Source organism: Ambystoma mexicanum, chromosome 6p (genome assembly GCF_040938575.1).
Source record: "Ambystoma mexicanum isolate Mex_15411 chromosome 6p, UKY_AmexF1_1, whole genome shotgun sequence".
Lineage (NCBI taxonomy): Eukaryota > Metazoa > Chordata > Amphibia > Caudata > Ambystomatidae > Ambystoma > Ambystoma mexicanum.
Genome location: NC_090935.1, coordinates 907114829 through 907138481, shown reverse-complemented (window position 1 = coordinate 907138481; position 23653 = coordinate 907114829). Strand labels below are relative to the sequence as shown.

General features: G+C 45.1%; 1 protein-coding gene across 4 annotated transcripts in view; it reads left to right on the top strand.

Moving 5' to 3' along the window:
• The window catches only part of YTHDC2 (YTH N6-methyladenosine RNA binding protein C2), a 2707399-nt gene that overhangs the window by 2006426 nt on the left and 677320 nt on the right, over positions 1-23653 (top strand). For all 4 annotated transcript variants that reach the window (XM_069625524.1, XM_069625523.1, XM_069625522.1 and 1 more), the window contains exon 23: positions 13875-14080. In XM_069625524.1, the coding sequence (XP_069481625.1) occupies positions 13875-14080 (206 nt within the window). The remainder of the gene's footprint in view (positions 1-13874; positions 14081-23653) is intronic.

Genomic DNA, 23653 nt, shown 5'->3' with positions numbered 1-23653 from the left:
AAATAATAAAAAGCATAGAGGGGCCCTATGGTGTAACTTTGCTTATTCTTGGGGCTTGACGCAGTTGTATAATGAGAGACCGACCTGGAATGCCCGGGGGGCTTCGTCTATCATTGATTACATCTTTGCGAGTGAAAATCTAATTGGTAACATGCCAAATATGCTTGTTGAAGTTAACTCTGAAAGCGATCATGCTATGCTATCAATGAATTTGAATATAAAGAAACAAAGTAATACTAGCAATGTATATTGTCCTCAAATAACTGCAAATGTTAGGGGCTCCAGAATAAAGTGGAACTGGAAAAAGACAGTGAAATTTAATAATCTAATGCAACTTGATTTTGAGAACTGTTCGTTGGAGGCTAAAAAGACTCATTATTCGGTTGACAAATTTGGTGAGTTTCTGGAGTCAATGATGACCAAGTTTGAGCACCCTAAACTGGTGGGGATATCAAAGAAAAAAACTCATAGGCATGCCTTCGATCTTGATATGAAATTACAAAGAGCATTGTTGAATAAGGACCTCCGAGTTCTAAAAAAAACAAAAATTTAAGTTACCTATAGATGTGTTTGCGGAGAAATGTAGATTGAGGCGACAAGCATACAAGAACTGGAGGATTCATCACCAGGCCTGTGTACTACAGAGGGATGGTGAAAAAATGCTTAAAGCAATGAAAGAAAACAACTCGAGAAATTATTGGGCTCTGATTAACAGTACCGAGCGTACTCAAATCCAACTGAACACCAATCCCATTAGTGAGATGTTGTGGTGCGAATATTTTGAGAAATTATATGCACGCCCCAGTAATGAGGACTTCAAGATGGATCAATTGAATTATAAGTGGAACCTAGATGTATCCATCACAAAAGTTTTATCAGTAGTAAAAAGAATGAAAGCCTCCGGCACTCCGGGACCCAATAACTTGTCGATGGTATTGCTAAAGCAAAATGACTCTCTCTGGGCACATATTTTGCATATGATTTTTAATGATGTAATTGTGAATCAGACCATGCCTGACCCATGGAAATTATCATACGTAATACTAATTTTCAAAAAAGGTAACCGTCAGAGTCCGAATAACTATAGACCGATTCCTCTGATAAATATTAAAACTAAGATATTCTCTGTCATAATTCTAGAGAATTTGTTAAGTTGGATGGAAGATAAGGATATTCTTGATATCCGGCAGATCGGATTCCGTAAAGGCATAGGAACTGATGCTGGGAGCTTAATACTCACTATATTGCAGAATCAATCTTCAAGATTGGAGAATGCACCAATTTACGCTGCATCTATGGACCTCTCCGCCGCCTTTGATATGGTGGACAGGCCTCTCTTATGGCAAAGACTTGTTAACCTGAAAATAGAGAGGGGATTACTCTCCATGATCATCCATCTGTATACAAATACAGTTTTAAGGGTACGACTCAATAACGAGGGTCTGATGTCAAGGGAAATTTGTGCAAGGAATGGCTTAAAACAAGGTTGCGCCTTGGCTGCAATTTTATTTAATTTATACGTTTCAGGAGCTAAGGATAGACTGGATCCATCAGGTTTAATAGCCCCTAAGGTAGGGGGATTCATGATTAAATGGGTGTCGTACGCAGATGACTTCATGCTTTTTGACAGAACAAAGATTGGCCTGCAACGGCTTATCAACGCGTTTGTGGGCTTTGTTGGTGATATGAAATTAAAAATCAATTCGAAGAAAACTGTAATATTTAATCTGGGAAACAGCAATAAGAAATGTCCAAACCCGGTGTGGTTTGTGGAAGGTACAGCTATTCGCCTACAAAAAGCATTTAAATATCTGGGTTATGCCTTTGCAGGTAACTTGACAAATAGTTTTGTGAAAAAATGTCTTGAAGTCAAAGCGAATGATGCGGCAAAGCAAATGAGAGTTATAGAAAGCAAATATGGGAAATTCTCAATGGGAGCAAGTAGGGACTTTTACTTGATGAAAGTGATCCCAAGGCTGGCATATGGACTAGAATTCTATCCCGAGAAAGAAAGACTATACTTAAAATCTATGGAATCAAAAATTTGGAAAAAATTACTCTTCTTTTTACCGAAAAGTATCCCGATCGAACTAATAAGATATGAGTTTGGATTCAATTCTTTAAAATGCTCGATGGATTGTAAAAAAGCAATGCTCTACAGAAAGTGTTTACTTGCTAAGCGTAACTCTTTGTATCAGGTCTGTGGAAACGATACTGGGAAATACATGTCTAATTTAAAAGAAGAGGTTGAAAGCATTATAAGTAACATTGGTGTTTCAATGCAATGTTTGTTGGAGAGACCTGCTAAAACTAGAGCTTTGATTAAAGCATTCGACTGGGTTGCTAACAATTCTGTGATAATGAACTCAAAATTGTATGCTCAAGCTTTATCGTTCTGGAAATGGTTCCCGGAACCTGAACGATATTTGGTAAAATGTCCCTCTAGGAAACTGCGGCATAGCATTATGAGATTCAGATTTAATGTAATGAATACAAATGAAATAGCTGCCGTAAGGAAATTGATTCCTGAAAATATGAAAATATGTAGGTTTTGCTCGAATGAGGATTTTCCAGAAACACTTGGTCATTTGTTATTAGGCTGCCCCATGCTTAAGAGAGAAAGATTTGCCTACTTTGCGGATTGCGTATTTGACACCTCTTATGTAGTTAGAGAGCATTTATGGTTTGAAATGCTGCATGGTTGTAACATCTCGTTGAAAATAAGGGTGATAGCCTTCCTAGAAAATGTCTGCAAAGTCGTATAACAGTAGCAATGAAAAGGTAATTAAGCAAAGAGTTTATGGTTTTGTAGTTGAGGGAAAAGGCAAAACAGTGCTAGTAGGGAAACTGTACCAATCTAATCTGAAGATAAATGAATTGAAGAATTGATAGAAAACATTCACGAAAAGAATGGCTCAATTGTGTGATATATATTTTAAATTGGTTTTATATATATGAAATGAAAACGGATTTACGAGTTATACTAAAGAGTAAACAAAATGAAGTTCTATTTTATATATGCAAATGATGTTTTTAAAGGTTTGTGCTAATGAATTGTTAATTGTTTGTGTGGAAAACGAGAACTGCTTTTATAATTGTGATAATGATTTTTCTACATGTCTATGTGAAATGAGGTTTTCTATTTTGTCTTAATGATAAGTGTCTTTCTTTTCAAATTTAAATTTGTAAAGGTTTTTTCAAACCAATATACAATAAAGAAATAAAAAAAAAAAATTAAACAGGGATAATATATTTACAAAGGTGATTGTGAAACACCTTGCAGTGGTTGATGAGTGAAATGGTGAGACAGGAACATCATGGTTTTGTTGCTGGGGAATCGATGGTGGAACATATTAATCAGTCCTATATCATTAGCAGCAGTGCTACTCTCATGCTATCCTTTCAATGAGGACAAAGCCCATATCGTAGCCTTAATCATTTTAGACGTGTGGGGCAATTTGATGGATGAAGTAGCATAGGTGAGTGGTGTACTGATGATGAAAAATAATGAAGATGAGATTTGAGAATTCTCTACAAAGTAAACCTTTGTACAAATGATGGATGACTTAGCCAATTTCCATGCTTGGCTAGATAAACCTGGCAGGAATTACTATTGGACCTAGGTTTCTAACTGTTTAGGTACGCCCCTATTTCCTGACCAGGGACTTGATTGAGTTTTCCGATATCTGGTTTTATTTGGGATTAGTAAAAGCTGCTGAAGCATAATAAATGGGTTCTGAAGAAGTGGAAGTTAAATCAGGTTAGACTTGCACACTGTCTTTAAAATACAGTGGAACAAGATTAAGGGTTTTCTTGGAGTGCATACCAGTCTTGATCAAGTTGTATTGGAGAACTACGCACATTAGGGAGCGCTATGTTCATGTTAGGCAGAATCCTGTGCAGTGCCCTTAGGGACCACTGCACACAATTAAGACTACAGGTGGCAATACAAGTTTTACCTTTGGTACAAGCCTGTACTACTATGTCAGAGTCGTAGCAGTGGCGGAGCAGCCAGGCTTATCTCAAGAGTATATGAGCAAGGGACCACAATTACTGTGACTCAAGCAAACACTGACTCAAGGTTTCAGGTAGTAAAATATAAGTACATTTATTTTTAAACCATTCGTTATAAACACAACACTTCTATTAAACTTAAACAAAAACCACACATCAAATATACTACAACTAACCAATTCACTTTGTACAGTATGTTTCAAGGCAAGTACCCCGTGTTTGAATGAACCGGTGTTATGAACAAAACATGTTACCGCGAATACGATTGCGATCACTTTTTGACAGTTCGGTCTACTAAATAAACGCGTACACGTGACATGAAATGCTACCGGGGCAAAAACACACTTAGCACCTGAGATACCCAGAGGGAGTTGGAGGCAAAAATCACAGTCAATATTCTGTTTAGGCAGACAGAATCGAGAAACACTCAGAGACAGGAGTTCAAAAGTCAAAGGGCCGGAGGGTCAAGTGGCACCGGGGGTCCTGTTGCTGAAGATCACACAGTCAGACAGTTCATGATTCAACGTAGCCAAAAGTACTTCGATATTGTCAATGTTCGGAAGCAAAAGTTATAAGGAGGGAAGACAAGGGCAAGGCTTGAAGATGAAGAAAAGGGGTTCACCCAGTTTCCTCAAGCAGAACACAGTGCCTTCTTCCAATGGTGCAGCTGGTGCCCTGGCAGTTGTTCCTGATGGTTTCCCGCAGACCCACGATTCCTGGAGCTTCATCGTGAAGGAGGACGTCTGAAAGGGGTCTGCACCACACAGGGATGAAGCCGGCAGCAGCGACAAAGAATAAAAGGTGCGCTCCTTAAAAACAGGAGAGGCTCTTCAGGTGGCTATCCGGACCACTACAGCAGCGTGCAGCGATTTCGACCACAAAGGCGACCTCTGGCTGAAGAAGATGAGCTGGTTATCCCCACCAGGCTCAAGGGAAGAAGACTCCGGACTGGATCTTCTCTTAGTCGTCGAAGCGTAGATAGCTCAGGACTGCAGCAGGGCTTCACCGGGACGGGGTAGTTGCAGCAGCCGTCATTCTCTCCACTTCTCTTCGGTTCCTTGTAGTTCCAGTGGCGACTCTCTGACTTCTAGCCCAAGAGACCTGCCTTTTATGCGCAACACCCCCATTCACACAGCCTGTCTGTCAATCACCCAGCAGGGGGGTTGTCCGGCCTGGACAACCACCTCAGCGAATCATGGCAAAGTGCGACTTGGGTTTCCTAGGATACCCTGTGCAGGGGGTGACTACACCCCTCCCTCACATTCAGCCCACCTAGACACCAAGGTGCCTGGAGGAGGGCTTCTGAGCAGAAGAAACCTAGTTTGCCGCGCAAAGTAAAACACAAGAAGGACTTTAACAAAAAAGAAATGGCGAATAAACCCAACCGCAGCCAAAAGAAAGACGATTTGGTCAAGCGGGTTTATGTTCGAGGCTAATATAATAGCCAAGAACAATACCACGTTTATCTAATATAATCGCAGTAGAAAAGCTAGGGTAGATACCACTGCCACCTGCCAAGTCTAAATGTTAAAAGAGCAAAACAATGCTCTAGGAGGTACAGATAAAAGGGGATACAAATTAACCCTTTCCAGTACTCCATGGAAGATGGGGTGTACTGATCTGTGGTAGATTGACTAAGTAAAATTAATGGCAACTTTACCCTATTTTTCTCCCTAACAGTTATCTACCCTAAATTCGTCAAAAATATTCAGCTGAAGGGGCATAAAGTTTTTATGAGGACTTGGATTGACATTAGTTGAGAATGTAGATATTGGGCTTTGTATGTTCTCTGTATTATGGTATATTAATTAGCTTTCTAATGGATAAATTCCTCTCATAGATTCTATGATGTTCTATCTCTAGTGCCAGCTGCATTTGCAAACGTTTTCACCGAAGGGGGCGAAGCGCCACACTGCGTCAGCTCTGCTTGGCACCATTAGAAACCTCACACTGGCCGTTATGTCTGTGCCACTCCTCCCCATGACCTGGATTCCTTTTTTTCCTAACTTTCTACACTTCAGGAACACCGCTTCTAGCAATTTAACAACTGTGTCCTGCCTTACCCAGGAAGGCCCTGGGCTTCAAACCATGCAAGCATTGTGTGAGACAGATATCGTTCTCCAACCCCCACAGGATTTGACTGTATTGTTTTAGGGAGGATTACGAAGTTCAGGAAGGCAGGTTGTCCTAATCCATGCACCGTAAAACCCTACAGGAGCATGCTGCAAAACTCTGCAACTTTTTCTACAGGGATAAGAATAGAATACCTTAGAAGTCCTCTGGAGCAGAGGAGAGAGGAAGAGCGAAGGACAAGTGGTGCAGCAAGCGGGTTCCACTCCTCAAGTGAGGACTCTAGGCATCATTCTTCTTTTTCCTCTAAGAAGAGGAGCCACCGTTCCAGAGACCCATTAGAATAATCAGCTCCACAGGTACCACAGGAATGGGAAGAATTCTGGCTCAAGATGCTTGACATCTTCCCCAAGGCCCTGGTACCGACAGCTTTGGCCTCGCCATAGGCACTCCACACCTGGAGGAGGAGGCGGCAGGGACCCCTCATGATATCATAACTGTACCTTTACATGCTCAGCCCCAGACACTGATCTGGCATGGCAATATCCTGCTTCGAAAGTGTTGGCAGTCACTGGTACCGACGGCAGACTGCATCTACTCTCTGTGACTGGAGCAGCTTTCCCTTTAAACCACCCGTGGAGGAGTATCCGAGTCCAAGCTATTTAACTTCAGCACTGTGTTGGCAAAGTGTTGTCAGTCACTGGTAGTCTGCAGATATGCGTAATGTGAACCTGTGGTCTCATCAGCAGCAGGGTTACGCTGTATTCTCCCCACTGTGAGGGGTCGGGCAAGACTCTATTAGACTGTGTTGATGCTTTCTCCCGCCTTGATTTGTTCTTGTAATATTTTGTGAATTTCTTTTGAAAAACAACGCTTGCTGCAGCCGGTATGGTCCACTTGTATGCACTCAGAAGTAATCCCCATTAACTGCTAAACATCGATAATTTGCTGCGGGGCTTGGCAACTGACTGTGAACTACGGATAGAACGGATGGAGGAGTTGGCCCTGGAGGTCACGAAAGAGGTTTAATCTTAACTCCCGCAGTTTGAAACAAAAGCGGAGCGGAGAGGAAATCTGCTTGATAATTTATATCAGATCTACAAACTAAGCTTCTCCCTCCGGCATTTTCCAGCCCCTGTGTATGAAAATTCGCAGTGACAAAAATCCCTATCTTTTTTCAGAAACCAAACCAGCCCTCTTCATCTGCGCCTGAACTGGTTCTGGTAGTGGAAACGATATTCCGTACACTGCTATTCTAGCCCGGAATCTTAAATTTTGAAATTGAAATGATTGAAGAGACTAACCCTACTATTGCATCTGGAGAAAGGTGTGTTGTGAATGAATCAACTGATCCGATTCCCTCCCAGAATGATCTACCACTTTAAGACTTGCAGAGGACTTTACATTCTTTGCAGAACCAACTATTACCGAGAGTACATGGATCTCGATAGCTGCATGGGCAATTCGAACAGAGGCAAAATAGAAAGAAAGGCGGCAATGGCTGGGGGGACACAAATGAAGTTGAGGATAGGATGTACCACAGATGGAATTGAGTACTCGCCAATTCTGGATAACTCCCCAACGTTATACTCGTCCTCCACGAGTGATTGAGCCTCTGTTTTTTGTCATATTAAGTGCCTAAACTGCCTGGAGGGGTTGTGCCTCAAGCAGTAGGTACAAATGACTCCATAATAATGTCTAAGACTCTACATTTTGCTCTGCTCTCAGTAATGAAGTTTTACGAATCAATAGATGGCAAAATTCACGACTACACTGCTTTATTGACATCTGTGGCGTCAAAGGTTGTATGGATGAAGGGAAAGGTTCTTGATGGCCTCTAAAGAACAAATCAAGCAGGCACCAACAAGGGAGAATGTAGAGTTGCAGACACAGAATAGACTGGTGACTGACCCATGCGTGTGCCCACCCTTGTTCACAGCACCAACTGAGGGTTTGCCGCTCTGCATAATGGAAGAAGCTTTGACCTCGCAGCGAGAGCTTGGGGGGGCAACCCAGTCTGCAGATTTGGAGGCAGGTCCAGGCCCATAGCCCTCCTTTGATGGTCATTGGCGATAATTAAAGCATGGTGGGTGATCAGGTAGAAGATAATTACCCTATCTTCAATCATGTGAATGGTTCAAGAACTAAACCCAAGCAAGGGAAACAACCGAAAAAAACAAAATCTAATTGGTCTGCAAAAGGCCAGAAATATGGGCTCCAGAAAGATACTCGCCTGTTTGAAACCTTGACAAAAGCAAATAAATAGAAAAAGAGAACTTTACAGCCGGTAGCAGAGATAGAAAAAATATCTGGGAATGAAAACGTAGAGCGGGTGGACCTGTCGGTGTATTCCTCAATCTCTCCGTTCTACCACACTTTGATCACAGCAAGCCAAGCTATGGATGGTACTGAGGGCCAGGAGAGCGAATCGATATTAAGAGAGCCTGCAGCAGAGAACATTTTTACTACTTGAAACATCGATAGGTATTCTCTTAGAATAACTTCCATTGTCAAATGAGCAGATAATACTGAATAGACAAAGGGTGCGGGACTTACTTGATACTATTGCACAATTGAGAGCAATAGCTTCGAGAGATCTCAATCAAGTGGAACTTGTGGACAACAAGGACCTACATAGAGTGTTCCTGCACATTCACTCAAAGTTAGTTAGCAACATAATCCTGGACACAGATCCTTATTTGCGCCCCATGAGTTTTGACGTGATGTAAGTGAGTAGGAGGCCGCACTTCTTTCCAACGGAGATGCACAATATACATAGGGGCTCACTATACTCGGCTACAGCACCCACAATGAAGATTATATACTCGCAGGATAACATCCATAGAAGAAATGTTGGGACTGCAGTGGACCCAGATTGTTAGGACAGAAGATTGAACGAAAGCTAGTCGTGGCTTGCTACAGCACTCTCGGGAACCTCAACTAATCCTTAGCTACCCCAGAAATCTGTTAAAAAAGTGATTGTAGTGGGGTCCTGGAACACTAGAGGCGTTGTACACTTGCTTTCAGCATGAGGACACCTATTTGATCAGAATGACATTCTCTGCCTCCAAGAGACCTGGTTAACAGACCCACCGGTCATGGATAGTTTTTCAGTTTTGCTAAATCCAGCGCAGAGAGGCACCAAGGGGCGCCCCGCTTCAGGGTTCATGGTAATAGTGTGCACTCATTTAGTAATTAATTTGTAGGATTGGCTTTTGACAAATATCTTTATCCAAGCAGTTAAGTTAAAGTGGGACAAAATCAGGTTTGGGAACATATGTATTGCTAAACTTGTACTGGAATGCTGCTGCAATATCTGTGAATAGTTTTGTGGACGCAGTTATTTCAATCCTCGATGAATACTGGTGGGATAACTCAACCACAAGTCTAACACTCTGTGGGGACTTGAATATTACTTGTCCCGAGTCGGATACTCACTTTCCGGCGCAAGTGGAAGGCTGATCAGGATCCACAGCTAGAGGAAAGCTTCTGGCTGCCTTTATGGGAAAATGGGGATTTATTTTTCTGAATGTTAACTTCAAGGGGGACATCCCTGCAAACTCAACCTGGTGTAGGGGACGACAACAATCAATTATCGATTACGTTTGTTTCAGCTAACATCACCCCTTTGGCTATCTCTATGCATTTGATTTTCTCACTGCATAGCGAACACACACAATATTGCAAATCTCGTGGGTCATATTGGGGTCCCTATTACTAAAGTCAAATATGCTCCTAGAGTGTCGGCTAGTAATGGTGGAAATCGCCACATCTGGAAAGAAGAGGGAGTGAGGAACCTTAATAATTGCCTCACTAAGACTTATCAGACCACCAAAGGAGAGTCGACACAATTGTCGCTCGAATCATATGTCCCTCTTCTGAACCAGTTTGCCGTAATAAAGACAGAAGGCTTTAAACCACTGTATAGGTATAGGCATGCCCTGGATCGTGAAATTGTTATGAAAAAACGACAGTTTTGCTCAGATATTAGGGCCCTAAAAGAAACAGAGACAGTGGGGGAAATAAAAAGAAGCTGAAACTGAAATATAAAAGACTAGCTAAGAGGACACAAAATGCAGATGATGTTCAAGGACGCAGAGGAAATGAATAATGTAATTTCCTCCCGTAATCCAGTACAGATTTGGAAATTGATTAAAGCTCAATTTGCCACTACTGAAAAGGCCCTGGAACACATAGTGCCGGAAGAGAAATTGATTGAACATTTCTCAGCCATCTATGCCAGTAACAAACTCTCCACTACCAGCCTAATAAATAAACACGCGGCAGTCCTCCAAAGTTTTCCGGTTCAGATTGTTTCCTCTGACTCGCCTCGCTCCTCCAGATGTATGTTCTAGTATGGGCTGGGAATCTATCATAGAAGAGGAATCTGTGGGAGGAAGAGCAAATTACTTGTCTCTTGTTAATGTTCTTTCTGATTGACGTTCCTATCCTCTTGGCGGAAAGCTTCTACATCTCATATGTTCTGCAGGTGGCTGAGTGCTAGACAAAAAGGGCAGAACAGATGTCTTGGGGCATGGTAGTTCTCCATATACTGCTCCCAACATCACATTCGGCAAGCCGAGTGTATCCGACGCAGAGCCGGGCTGCACCCCCTAGGGCTGAAAAACATTCTGAAAGAAACTGGCAACTGGGTTAGACAAGGGGTCGGCAATGTTTGGCTCGGCAGTAGTTTTGGACTACAGCTGCCATCAGCCCTAGCCAGCGTATTATTACATAGAGGTAAGTAATTTGCTCATCTGAAGTTTTTTCAGATGGTACAGGTAAATTTAGGTCTTGACTGGTGCGATTTATCTTTTGGCAATCAGTTGCAATTGCTTGGGTATTTTAATGTCGAGTGTATTTTCCCAATTGCAGGTATGGAATTATTCATCAACCAACTCAAACATAAATGCTATGAAGTAATTCATATGATTATTGTGGTCATTTTGGCTTATTGTAGGCGCCTTTGTTAAAGTCCTGTTCCATACCTTTCCCTTGGGTGTTGGGTGAGGTGGCCACCGGGGCTGGGTGCCACCACTCGCGGCATGATGCTGGGCCCAGAGCTGCTACATGGGGTGAATCACTTGGACTACCACATATGACCACAGCTCTATCTCAGAGGACTACTTACTTGAAAGCATGCTCTTGATAAGCCTGCCCCTTTAATGGAAGACCAAGTTATATTCAGCATTATTTTAATGGCTCCTGGGTTGGTTATGGAATGTCTCTAATCTGGCCCTGACAGTACGGATGTGTTCTACTGCATTATTTCCATAGTCAGACACAATGCGGAGGTAGTCTGTCCATTAGCATCAGGACAGTGCATGCACATTTCAAGTGTGCTTGGACCCTGGCACTACATAGGCCCTCATTGTCCGGAAGGTGCACCAAAGCTCAGAGACCAGATACACTAGTCCCAATCTTGTCATAATTACCCTGCAGAGGTGCCATTACTCTCAACAAGTACGGCAAAGAGAGAGCAGGGTTAGAATGGATTCAATGCTGCAGGCACTTCAGCTTTAGTGTGGACATTAGGAGTTGGCAAGGGAGGCACATAACCTTGATCGAGATGGCTAGTAGAAGAGGAGAGGCAGAGAGAAGAGGTGGAAAGACATGGGAGAAAAGGAGGCTGGAGGGAGAAAAGGAGATGGAAGAGAGTATTGCGAGGAATGTTCAGAGTGACATTGGAAAGGAGGTTTGAAGAAGTTAAGAGTTGGGTGGTGGTGGGAATGTCAGAGAGGAGTTTCAAAGGTGTGTGGAAGGGTATTACCCAAATTGTTCGAACACAACTGTTCGAATGACCGAATTGACCGAAAGTCAAGGGTACGAATTGACCTTTGCACAATTGACTATATATATATATATATATATATATATATATATATATATATATATATATATATATATATATATATATATTTATATATATATATATATATGGGTTGCGCGGGTTTCCCCCCCGCATATATGTAACAATTGACCTTCACAATTCGGTCAATTGTGCAAAGGTCAATTGTATTTCGAACAATTGTAGTTTGAACAATTCGTATACAACCATGTGGAAGGACACAGGTAGTACATCAGAGGGGAGGCTTGGAAGGTGCTGCATGGAAGGAGGTGGATCTAACAGCAGAGAGTATGTTGGCGGAAACATCAGATGGGAGGTGGAAAGGAGCCATAAAGATGTCACCAGAGGAGGAATGGAATGAGGTGGAGAGCACTGGAAGGAAGGTTGGAGGAAGATCTTAGAAGGAGTTGAAAAGAAATGAAGAGCGAAGGGTAAAGGAGTGTGGAGGCAACTGGGAGGAAAAGGTGTAAGGGGGATGAGAGAACCTTCTATGAGGCCTGAAGCAACATCACAGAGAAAGGGGTAAGTAAACTTGGAGATAAGCGAGTAAGCCAAGTGGAGAAAAAATAAAATGACTTCAAAGAGGAGGTTGGGGGAAACTTCAAAGGAAAGAGTGGTTGTGGCCCTCAGGCGGCAAGAAAAGCTGAAAAGGGAATGGAGGTAGAATAGTGGGCGTGTCAAGAACCGGAGAAGGACATAACAAGGAGGCAGAAAGCCTAAAGCCTGACAAGGGCTTGCATAGGTGGGCTAAAAGTATGATCATGTGAGGTATTATCAAGGGGGCTCAAAGATGAGATAGTGGAGAGGAGAAGCCACTCTATGAACAAGAACTTAGAGAAGCATCGCGAAGGACGAGGTTTCAGATGAGTTGGGGCTCTTTGATAGGGAGGTGTTGAGCAAGATGGAGTAGAGAAGTTCAGGTTACTAGTGGAAGCTGTGTAGTTTTGCTAGTTTTACTGAGCCCCAGCTTCTACCATTGTTGAGGTCTACTGTGTAGGAGACCTGGGCCCAGAGATCCCTGGAAGGGACCTCCTGCTGTATCAAGACGAAAGCCATATGACCAAAGCTTACCGAACCATGCGACAAGAAAGAAGTGCTGGCAACACTTAGAAAGCCCATGAATGTGGGGGAGTGTCAACCAATCACCTTTTTGGAAAGGGAACCCGCAGTGAGACTTGCAAAGTATAGGAGAAGCCATCCTGCTGTTGTCCCTAAAAGATTCTTACATTACCTTTAATTTTATATTTTGGCCAAAACCTGTAACCATCACCAAAAAACCTGGGTATAACTATTATTCGCTTTGTCTGCCTGCTGTAGACGCTACACGGTTTCGTGACACAGTTGGTGGACTGATTTCAAGCCATGCTTTTGTAAAGTTGATGTTGGAGCTTGTATTGGGAAGAGAGTAAAAGTCTGCTTGTGTCCTTTAATTACTACTTACTCAGCTGGTACTTCACTATCATAAGTATTTCTTTTGGTATAATTACACACCAGCCAAATGAAGCAAGTGGTACACATGTAAGGTATTTAAATGTCCATGTTGTTAATATATTTGACATTTTCTTTACATTCCCTTTGTTGGAGTCATTATGGTCTTATGTTTTTGTCAAGATGCCAAGTATCCTCAGTGGGGTGATTCAGTTTGATCTTGGGATCCTCGTTTTTGGACAGTCCTTTGAAACTTCTGGGGATACAGATAATGCATCTCATCTGTTTTGAAATCTGTAGTCATTGACGGATTGCAAATTTAATATTGATATGACAGGAATCCAGTTGCTGGAAATTGCTAGCTCATGGAAATGATTGGGACCCTTTTTTGTGAATAGCACATACTTTTCTCACAAACATGCTTGTCAAACTTTTTGGGGGTATTTATGCATCACCCTCAAATTCATGGTCTGATTGTGTGACATAGAGGTGCATGTTTTTACTTTTGTTTCAGGTTTTGTAAGAGCCAGAGGTGGAGGTGACATACGAGATGTCAACACTAACTCCGAAAATTGGGCAGTAGTGAAAGCTGCTCTTGTGGCTGGAATGTACCCAAACCTGGTTCATGTTGACAGGGAAAATGTGCTCCTTACGGGTACGAAAGAGAAGAAAGTACGTTTTCATCCTACTTCAGTACTCAGTCAGCCACAGTATAAAAAGGTAAATTTTCTATAAAGATTGTTAATTAAATTCCCCAAAACGAAGTTGGGCATATGTTAGCATGTGGCAGTATTGGGCATTTCCTGCATTATATTAAACCTCTAGCTCTAAATGTTAGAATTGAACATCAAGTTTATATTTTGTATTTTATTTGACAGTATTTTTATTGGTAAAATTGAAGCAGTTAATGTGAACCACACCTCAAGACATATGCAATATTATTTGCAGGATACATATTTCAGGTGCAAAACATTCAGCGACTCACATGCATAATTAATAGCAACTATTGAAAGGTGGTGAGTTAGATAGTAAATTACTACTGTATATAATACTGTTAATTGAGACAAGGATCCCCCTCCCTCCAAACTCAACAGGGGGAAAGCTCACAACATTTGTGGTCTCAGATTCGCAGCCCCATTGTCCCATAAAAAGTCTACCAAAGGAACCCATTTTAAATATTTCAAGAATGTATTCATAATAATGGCCCATAGATACGACTTGCAAATATAGGACCACCATACACTGATTGAAGCTGGCTGTTTTGAATGTGTACATTTCGCAGTCCACAGGTGTGCACCCACTGGAAGATGTGTCACTAGGGTACTCGTAGGCCCCCTTAGAAAACATCCTGCATCTTCATCAGTACTCCCAAAGAGCACCACCAGTGGGTTCAGAGGGATCTCAACTTCTCTTATTCATTTTGCCTGGGCTGGGACGCCCTTCCAGTGTATTTGTATCATTAGGTTGATTCAACATATGTGCCCTAACTTTTTATTGCCTTGACAACCTCTCCAGAATAGAGGTCAAGATTTAGGAATGACCTTGCTCAATTGTACAGGAGTCAAATAACATCTCTGAAAATATGACATGTATTCTTAATCTGTGTAGAAATAGACAATTAGGGTGCTCTTGCCCAAATATTATTCCGGGACTCTTAAAATATACGAAGCCAAGCCACTCTGTACTCTTGGGCATGTACCCTTCACAAAGGGTCTTCAGGCCTCAGAATTAAAGTTCTGTACATGGGGGAGGTGCAGGATCTACGTTTAAGCGATGTGTTTGCAAATAAACGCTCCAGTGCAGATTTTCCATTAAATTGCATAAGAAATTGTTGGTTCTCGTTGGCACCTGGAAGCAAGTATTCTATTTCCTTTCTTTGTTGAAGCTTAGAGCAGTGTGACAAATCCTTAGGTGTCACTTCTCCCGGTGGGGGTGCCTTTCCCTTGAGGCCACTACCGATAGTCCCCCTCGGTGTGGTACTCAGCAGGAGGATCTCATGGATGAGAAGACTCCCCCTCTAGGGACAAGAACAATCATCTAAGGGGAAACACGGTATTACAACGCTATACCCATCTCCCATACAGTCTCATATCCCGTCCACCCCGTGTATGTGTGTAGGGCCATAGGGCTGATATCTCTAGATAAGGAAGCGGAAAGATGACCCAAGTGTTGGGAAGCGGGGACGATCGTTCTAGGGCTTGTGAAAAACCAGAGGGTATTTCACAGCCTAGTCCCCGGGGATTCCGTACTCAGATGGCCAGCGAAAGGCCATTGATTTTGGACACCGACCCTGGCGGTGGACAAGCGAAGGAGGATTACCTGGGTACGGGGTCCTCGGGAGAGGGGGTGAAGCACCTGATTGAGACATGGTATCCCCCTTTTTCCTTAACCCATCTAACCCCTATCCCTGCTTATTTTATGGAAAACTATAACTCCCATAATTCCTCCCCATTTCACATTGGCAACACTACTGAGCCGAGGAAAATAAGGAATGAGGCCAGGAGGATACCTCTACTGATTTGCAATGGTTCTGTTCCTCTAATGAGATCAGGAAGAGTCAGGCACGTAATACGAATTGCATACACCTACCTCTTGTTAACACTGCCTGTGAGGATAAAAGGTGGCACGCACAGGCACACTCGGAGCGAGGCTGGTGCAAGAAGGAACAGCTTATTTGGGGCTGGTGCGAACCAGGCTATGGAAGTTGGAAGGCCAAGGGGCTGATCGACTGCGGCGGAGAACGAGAGAGAGCCAGGCGAGAATTCCACCGTTTCGAGAAGCCGTAAGCATTCCACGACTGAAAACGAGTGAGCGGAAAAGAGAAATCTTCAATTTTATTTTAAAACATTTTTATTGGCATTTGCAAAGTTACACAGTTTCGAGATTCCAATATCTTTTATGTGTCCATTCCCACATGGGTTGTCTCATGCCTTTTAAAATTAAACAATAAACCTTAACAACCAACAAAAATTGTCTTCACAGCAAGGGTCATACATTCCTTTCAATCTTATCCCTAGGGGTGTAGTTGTTCAAGGAAGCCCCCACGTTCCGTAGCATGTCCAGGACCCCACACCTTCCTATAACCTTACAGTTACACAACAACGCCATATCACAGTGCACATGGCAACTTTCATGGGGGTTTGTCGTCTGAGGGATGGAACATGTCCCAAACCAGTGTTTTCCATGCTTCGTAGGGGGCACTGGCGTCCGTTCCCAACTTGTCCACCATAGTACCCCATACCCTCGTTTCCACCTCCACCATGCGCTCCGATTCCTTATGCTAGCGCACGTATTGTGGGCCCTTGGCAGATTTCCACACCATTGCAATACAACGCTTGGCTAGTAGGCATGCCAAGTCCATGAATTTCGTGACATGTTTGAACTTACCATCTCTAGAGTAGGCACCCAGCAAATATTCCTTTGGGTTCCAAGCATACCTTGCAATCCCTGCACTTCTACAGGCTCTTTCTATCCTCTCCCAGAGTCCCCACACATGCACGCACCCCCAGAACATATCCATTAGATCTGCCCCGTCTGTGCCACACCAGGGACATTTTGATTGCCTATCCCTGTTAAATTGAGCCACCCTTTGCGGCTTCATATAGGTGCGGTACGGTACGTTAATCTGGATCAGTCGAAAGCGAGAGTTTCTGGACACTTTCCGGGGATGTAGCAGTATGCGTTCCCATTCTTTCTCAACTATATCTACCCCTAGGTCTGCCTCCCATCTCTCCTTCTGCGCTGCGCTCTGGGGATTGGGCCTGTCCACTAGGTGCACATATATCCTGGAAATTGGTCTCCAGCCATCTCCCAGGTTATGCATCAGGGTCAATAGGGGGTTTGTCACCGGTTCCTCCGGCAATTCCGCTCTCTTCCCTTTGGCAATGCCCCTCACCCTTTGATACCAAAGGAACTGTCCCCGGGGCAGCCCTTCCTGTTTCACAAGCGACTCGAACTCCCTGAATAGGCCTTCCCCATACAAATGTCCCCATATTTATATGCCCCTGTCTTCCCATCGTCTCATTACCGTCAACTCCTCTCTGTTTCTACAATCGTCCACTGCTATCGGGGTCTCGGGTGAGATGGGGTGTTTCAGTTTCAGCAGCAACAGCGCCCTCTGCCACACCCTTCGTCCCAGTGTTACTAACATAGGCTTCTCTCCCAGGCAACTCAAGGGTAACCATGCATCTCCTCCGGTGTGTGTCTTATGTGTACCCCCAAGTATCGGAAGGATCCCAGTTGCCAAGATAGCCCCACCTCTAGTAACTCCCCCTTTTCCACTCTATTCAGGCCGGCCAGTGGGAATATACAGGATTTCTTTCTGCTAAAACAAATCCCTGACACCATCACGTATCTGTCCAGTACAGTGCAATCAAGTGGGTCACCCCACCCACCCGTATACCGGCCTCCAGGAATCACTTGCGGACGTAAATCGCAATGGGCTTCAACCCTAGCACGTATAACATGGGAGACAGCGGACACCCCTGTCGTGTGCCCCTTTGTATGTCCCATGCAGATGACACCAGCCTCCCTGATTTGACCCTTGCTACCGGTTTGGTATATAAAATGTTTACCCATTTAATGAATCCCCTACCAAACCCAAACTCCTCCAGTACTGCAAGTAGCCATTCCCAATATATTGAATAAAAGGCTTTCATCGCATGCAGCGAGATTATGGTGTATTGCTCCTGGGAATCCACGGTTTGTGCAATGACGTGTTGTAGACAGCATAAGTTCATGGCTGTACTGCGACCCGGAATGAAACCATTTTGGTCTCCATGTATTAGACGCCCAATCACCCGGCTAAGCCGCCCCGCTAAAATGGTGGACATGATTTTCATGTCATAATTCAACATTGCCAGGGGCCTATAGAAGTCACATTCATCTGTGGGTTTCCCTGGCTTGGGTATCAGAAACAATTGCATTTCTCTCATGCTCGCTGGGAGCACCCCTTTATCGAAGGCTTCCTTGTATACCTCAGGCAGCACCGGTGTCGCCACCGAGGCGTACGTTTTCTATAACTCCAGAGGGAGTCCGTCACTGCCTGGAGATTTACAAGTAGCTAATGACTTAATCGCCTCCCTTATGTCTTCGACTGTGATGTCTTGTTCTAGCGCCTCGTGTTGTGATGTGCCCAGATGTGGCAGCCCTATTTCCTCCAGGGTGCCTAGTCTGTCCTCCTCAGGGACCAAAGTGTCGTGTTTCTATAGTTGAGAGTAGAAATTGGCGAATATATCATTAATCACATTAATCGTATGTGGTGCCCCCCTCATCTTTAAGATTTGTGGTTGGGTGTCCACTTTTGCAGAGCCACAACATAGTCTGCTTGGCTTGTCCACTTCAGCGTGCGCCCTAGTGCTTTTGACCATATAGTCAAATTTAGCTAGCCTACCCCATGCCTCTTGACAACTTCTCCTGGCTTCAGCCAGTTCCATCTCTTTCTCCCTGTGTCCCAGTGTTTGGTGCTCAATCCGGCGAATGCCATCTTCTAGCTTTTCCAGTTCCGCCCTAAGTGTTTTGCCGATACCCCTGGCAATGATCTCCCCTCTCACCATCACTTTCATTGCTTCCCACACTGTTCTCCAATCCCTCACACTCCCCACATTATGCTCCACAAATTCCTCAAGTTTTGTTTTGAGCCCATCCCTAAAGATTTGATCCGAGAGAGCGTCTGTGGGCATGCGCCACAGCGGTATAGGAGGCCTCTGCCCTTTCATTTTCCACTCTAGTAAGAGCGGTTAGTGGTCCGATATTGTCCTGCCCAGGTACTGTGCTGTTACTATTTCCGCTAACACGGTTTTGTCAATAAAGATATCATCAATTCTGGTGTACAGACCATGGGGCGAGGAGTAATAGGAGTAGCATTTGTCCCCGTGGGTGGATTTCCCTACATATGTCCAGCAGCTCTAGATTTTGCAGCGCCGCGTTGAGCACTGATGGCGCCGGACATGCGTTGCCAGGGGGTGGAAGCGACCTGTCTAATTTGGGGTCTCTAACACAATTGAAGTCCCCCCCCCCATATGAAAAAACAATCCTGGTGGAGTGCCATCTTTGGACATATCATGCTGAGGTGAGCTGGGATTCCATGATTAGGAAGTATGAGTTGGCTATGCACACCTCCACTTGCTCTATGAGTCCTCATACTATTAAGTATCTCCCACCCGTACCCGCTCATCACCTGGAATGGCAGGGCAGCAATTACCCACGTGAATATTCCACGAGCATACTTGGAGTATACTACCCCGTATCCCTGCCCGTCCCCCCCATGATCCTTCCCCTTTGGTATTTCTCCTTCCGTGAGGTGAGTTTCTTGGAGTAGTGCAATGGCCACCTTTATCCTGTTGAGGAATGATTTCACACGATTTCTGGAAAATATGTGCCCATCCCCTCACATTCCATGTTACCACCTTAATATTCGCCGCCATTGCTTACACAACACTTCCCCTCCCTTCGCCCTGGCCCGCCTTTCCGCTCGGCCCCCTCCCCCTGGCACCCCAGCACCCTGCTTGCTTCCAGCTCATTTGCCCCTGTAGTTAACCGCTCCATGACCCATTTGTGCAAAGAACAACACTTCAACCAAACAACAAACAAAACACAATGTATGTGCCCAGCGGCTGTTTCCAACTTGCAGTGCTCAGGCACCCCTGCACCTTTGTGGCCCATCCAGGCCCGTGTGTGAGAGATTGCGGTTGCCATCAACAGGCCAGCAACCATTTGTTTATGGGGTAGTCCTTCAAGCCCAAGGCAGGTGGCTAAAAGTCGCCCCATCCAGGCTGCAGTCAGTTGCAGTGGTTCCATCTGCCATCTGTCCCAGCTCACCAACCAGCAAAACCGACCCAATGTAGTAACACTCCGGTCACTTGGCAGTTTCCTCTCCTCTGTCCAGATTGTTGTGCCCCATCCACATTGTAGCCGCCGCTGGGGTCTCAAGGAAGATCGCCCTGCCCTTATCTATCACCTCAGTCTTGACGGATACATAAGCATATACTGAATGTTGAGTTGTCGCAGTCTGGCTTTGACCGGCACGAATGAGCTTCTGACTCTCTGCACCGCCGTCATGTAGTCCGGATATATGACAATGTTGGAATTGTCTCTTTGTATGGACCCCCCCTTCCCGCGAGAATCTCAGTATTACCTCCCTATCTTGGAAGTTCAGGATTCTAGCTATCATTGGGCGAGGGTGAGACCCCGGTGGTGTTTTTTTCTGCAGCAACCAGTGAGCCCTTTCCACCACAAATCCTTGTGAGAGTTTTCCAGCTCCAATTTCCTGTAGCAGCAGGGTCTCCACGTATCCTGTGGGGTCCGAGCCCTCCAGTCCCTCTGGAATCCGCAGCAACCAGACGGTGTTCCGCCGAGCACACAATTCCACGTCCTCCGCGCGGAGTTCCAGTGCAGCATTGCTTCTCTCAAGATCCTTCAGTTGCGCCCCAATGTCCTTTGTGGCTTCACTAGTCTCCTTTAGGGTGGTCTCTGCAGCCATCACTCTCTCCGTCAGGTTGCGTGCGTCTTGCCTTATTAACTGCAAGTATGCCTTGACATCCTCTATTTTTGTTTCAGTGGAAGACCTTAGTGCTACTGTTGCCGCCAGCACTTGATCATTCCCGTTGCCTGGTCCCGGGGGCCCCTCTGTCTTCTGTGCCGCAGTTTTGTCCTGCGCTGTTTCTCGGGACTCCTCCACCGAATAAGTCCATAATTGTGTTCTTAATCTTCCCTTTGGTTGGGGCATGGTGCAATCCGCTGGCATAGGGGCTGACCTACAGTGTCTGTCTGGTGCTTTCGATGTGGGGCTTTGCACAGCGTACACTGGTCTCTGTTCTCTGTGTCAGTGTATTCTCTCTCCTCAAGCGTCCGTGCATGGCCCCAGTGTGTCAGGCCACCACACTCCGCTGCTCATAGGCCATGTATCCACACGCCCTGTGCCCACAGTCTCTTGCGTTCTTTCCTGCGTTCGCCCCTGTGAATGTGCAGCAGGCCCCCCGGTGTGACAGTCTGAATGCGCCCCTCCTCCGAGCCTCAGAGCAAAGAGCACTCTCTAATTGTGCCGGTTCCACTCCAGGTGATAGGGCTCCTGTCTTCCCGTGCCTGGATCCAGCACGTCAAGTTGGTGCCAGTCTGGCTCCCCCAGGGGTGCGCTGCTGCACTACCGAGTCCTAATGAGCTCGTCCCTCACCTTGTGATCTTCGCTAGGTTTTTTCAACCAGCGTTGCCTCAGTGCCCGCGATGTGTCCTCCGGCAGCGATTCGTGATTCGTAGTGCCTTTGTACATTGTCTCTATTCTCGTTTCTCCTGTTACCGCTCAGCGTTGTGGCCAGTGCACCCTGTGCTGCCATGTGGCCAGACCCGCCTGCCTGGACAATCCTGGTGTTGTTTGCTGGTCTGGTCTGTCTCCCAATGTAGGCACCTCCGGCGCAATTAGGCCCCGAGCAGAGAGGTGGAGCTCAGTTTGTTGGTGATAGTTTAAAACTGGTGGCTGTTACACTGTGCCACGTTACACCGCGTACTATTATATGGCACACTGCAGTTGGCCCCTCTTTCTGCGTTCCCTCTGGGTTCCCCCTGGGAAACCAGAGACCTAGCTATTATGCCATCCCCAGAAGTGCCTGTGGTCTGCGCAATCTCCTTGATGGCAGTGTCTGTGCCCCTGCGCGCCTCCTCCCTTGTTCGGTAGATACCGTACAGTCACAGTTTTGGGAGTATATGCACGCCTTTGGTTGCGGTTCCGCCTCCACGTACCTTTCTGCGCAATCCTGCTCGTCTTAGGTCCTGTTCCCTTCTGATCTGTTTCGGTGCTACGGGCAGTCTGCTCTGTGTATTTTGAAGTCGCTGATGGCTGGCTCCAGCTCCGGGGTTTTCTGTCTGGCACCACACGTTATCCTCCGCCCTTGCTCTCCAGAGGCGCTTCCGCCTCCTGTCGGAGCATCGCTTCTGCACTGCGAATATCTTCATTTTATTTTCAATTACGTGTGCCTCGCACAATGTGATGGGCTCGGGGTTGCCCTTCATTATCCATCACAACCCACGGTGTCCGTTCTCCAAAGCTGCTCCCAGAGTCACCGATTCCCAGCCGCTCCTTCTCCTTGCTGTGTCCTGGCCTCTCGGGGTCCCCGCCAGCTTCTAGTGCACCAAACAGTGTGTTGCTTTTCTTCGTAGCAGTGTTGTTCATGGCCCCTCCCCTGCCTCAGCTCTGGGTCTAAGTCCCGCCCGCCGTCTTTGTCCGCGGCCCCGCACCTTCATTCGGTCGTTTGTCACGATTACTTCACCGATTTCTCCCCAGAGTGTTTCCTTCAGCTGCAGAAGCGTATCCCATGCCCGCAGGTGTCTAGAGAAACCTTCAAAGTGCTTCCAGGTGGCCGGCTAAACTCCCGGGTGAACGACGGAGTTGGGAGGAGGCATTGGTAACAGCCTTGACTGCTATGGGAAAAGCATTGAAGATAGAAGCCCAATTAACACGACCGCTGAGTTATCAAAGGCAAACAAAAGCCCGGTTTTTGTTAAAAGCAAAAGAGGTGTGTAACACAAGTTGAAGGTTGCACGTGTGCCGATAAAACACGTAATGAAGAGAACAATTATTGAATCCTGAGAAAAATAAACAAAGTGATGGAGTGGTCCTGCGAAGCGGAATCACACATTCAAAAGTCTCTGTGAAGTGTTCTGAGTAATGTATAGCGGGAAACGAAGACAAGAAAGTAACCGTGATCCCGAGCGAGAGTTGATTGAGAGTAAAGCTTTCTATATGAACATTGAAAACTGCGAAGAGGGCAAAAGTAAAACTACAAGTACCAAGGAGCATTGGTGTTGTGAAGATTGTTGATTGTCAAATTATTTAAAAGGTGGTTGAAGTGGTCATGCAGAGGTCTATGTAAAATCCTTGCAGTTTCGAAAGTCTTCGACAGTAAAAGTGAAAGACCGGCTCGAGCCCGGCAGAGGGAAGCCTTTGTTGAATAGTGGCAAAGCGAAAGCCAAGAGAATAACTGTGTATTTGAGGTAAGGCGGACAACACCTAAACAATTGATTAGACTGTCAAGAGCTTGAAGGCCAAGCCTGAACTGTTGAATTGTACCAGCAAGCAGGAGTATGCAAGACTTGATATAACCGTGCCATCCACCTATCCTTTTTAAGAAACTCTTGAGACCCTGTGCTTCTGCACCTGGGGAAGGGAGTTGTTACCTAAACCATTCTGACATTTCTTTTAAGACAAAATCTTTTCTTTTTGTATTCCCTTTACACATTTGTTATTTGAGAAGGAGGGCAAGGTTAGGTTTTCTTAGTATAGTCCTTTTTATTTTGACTAGA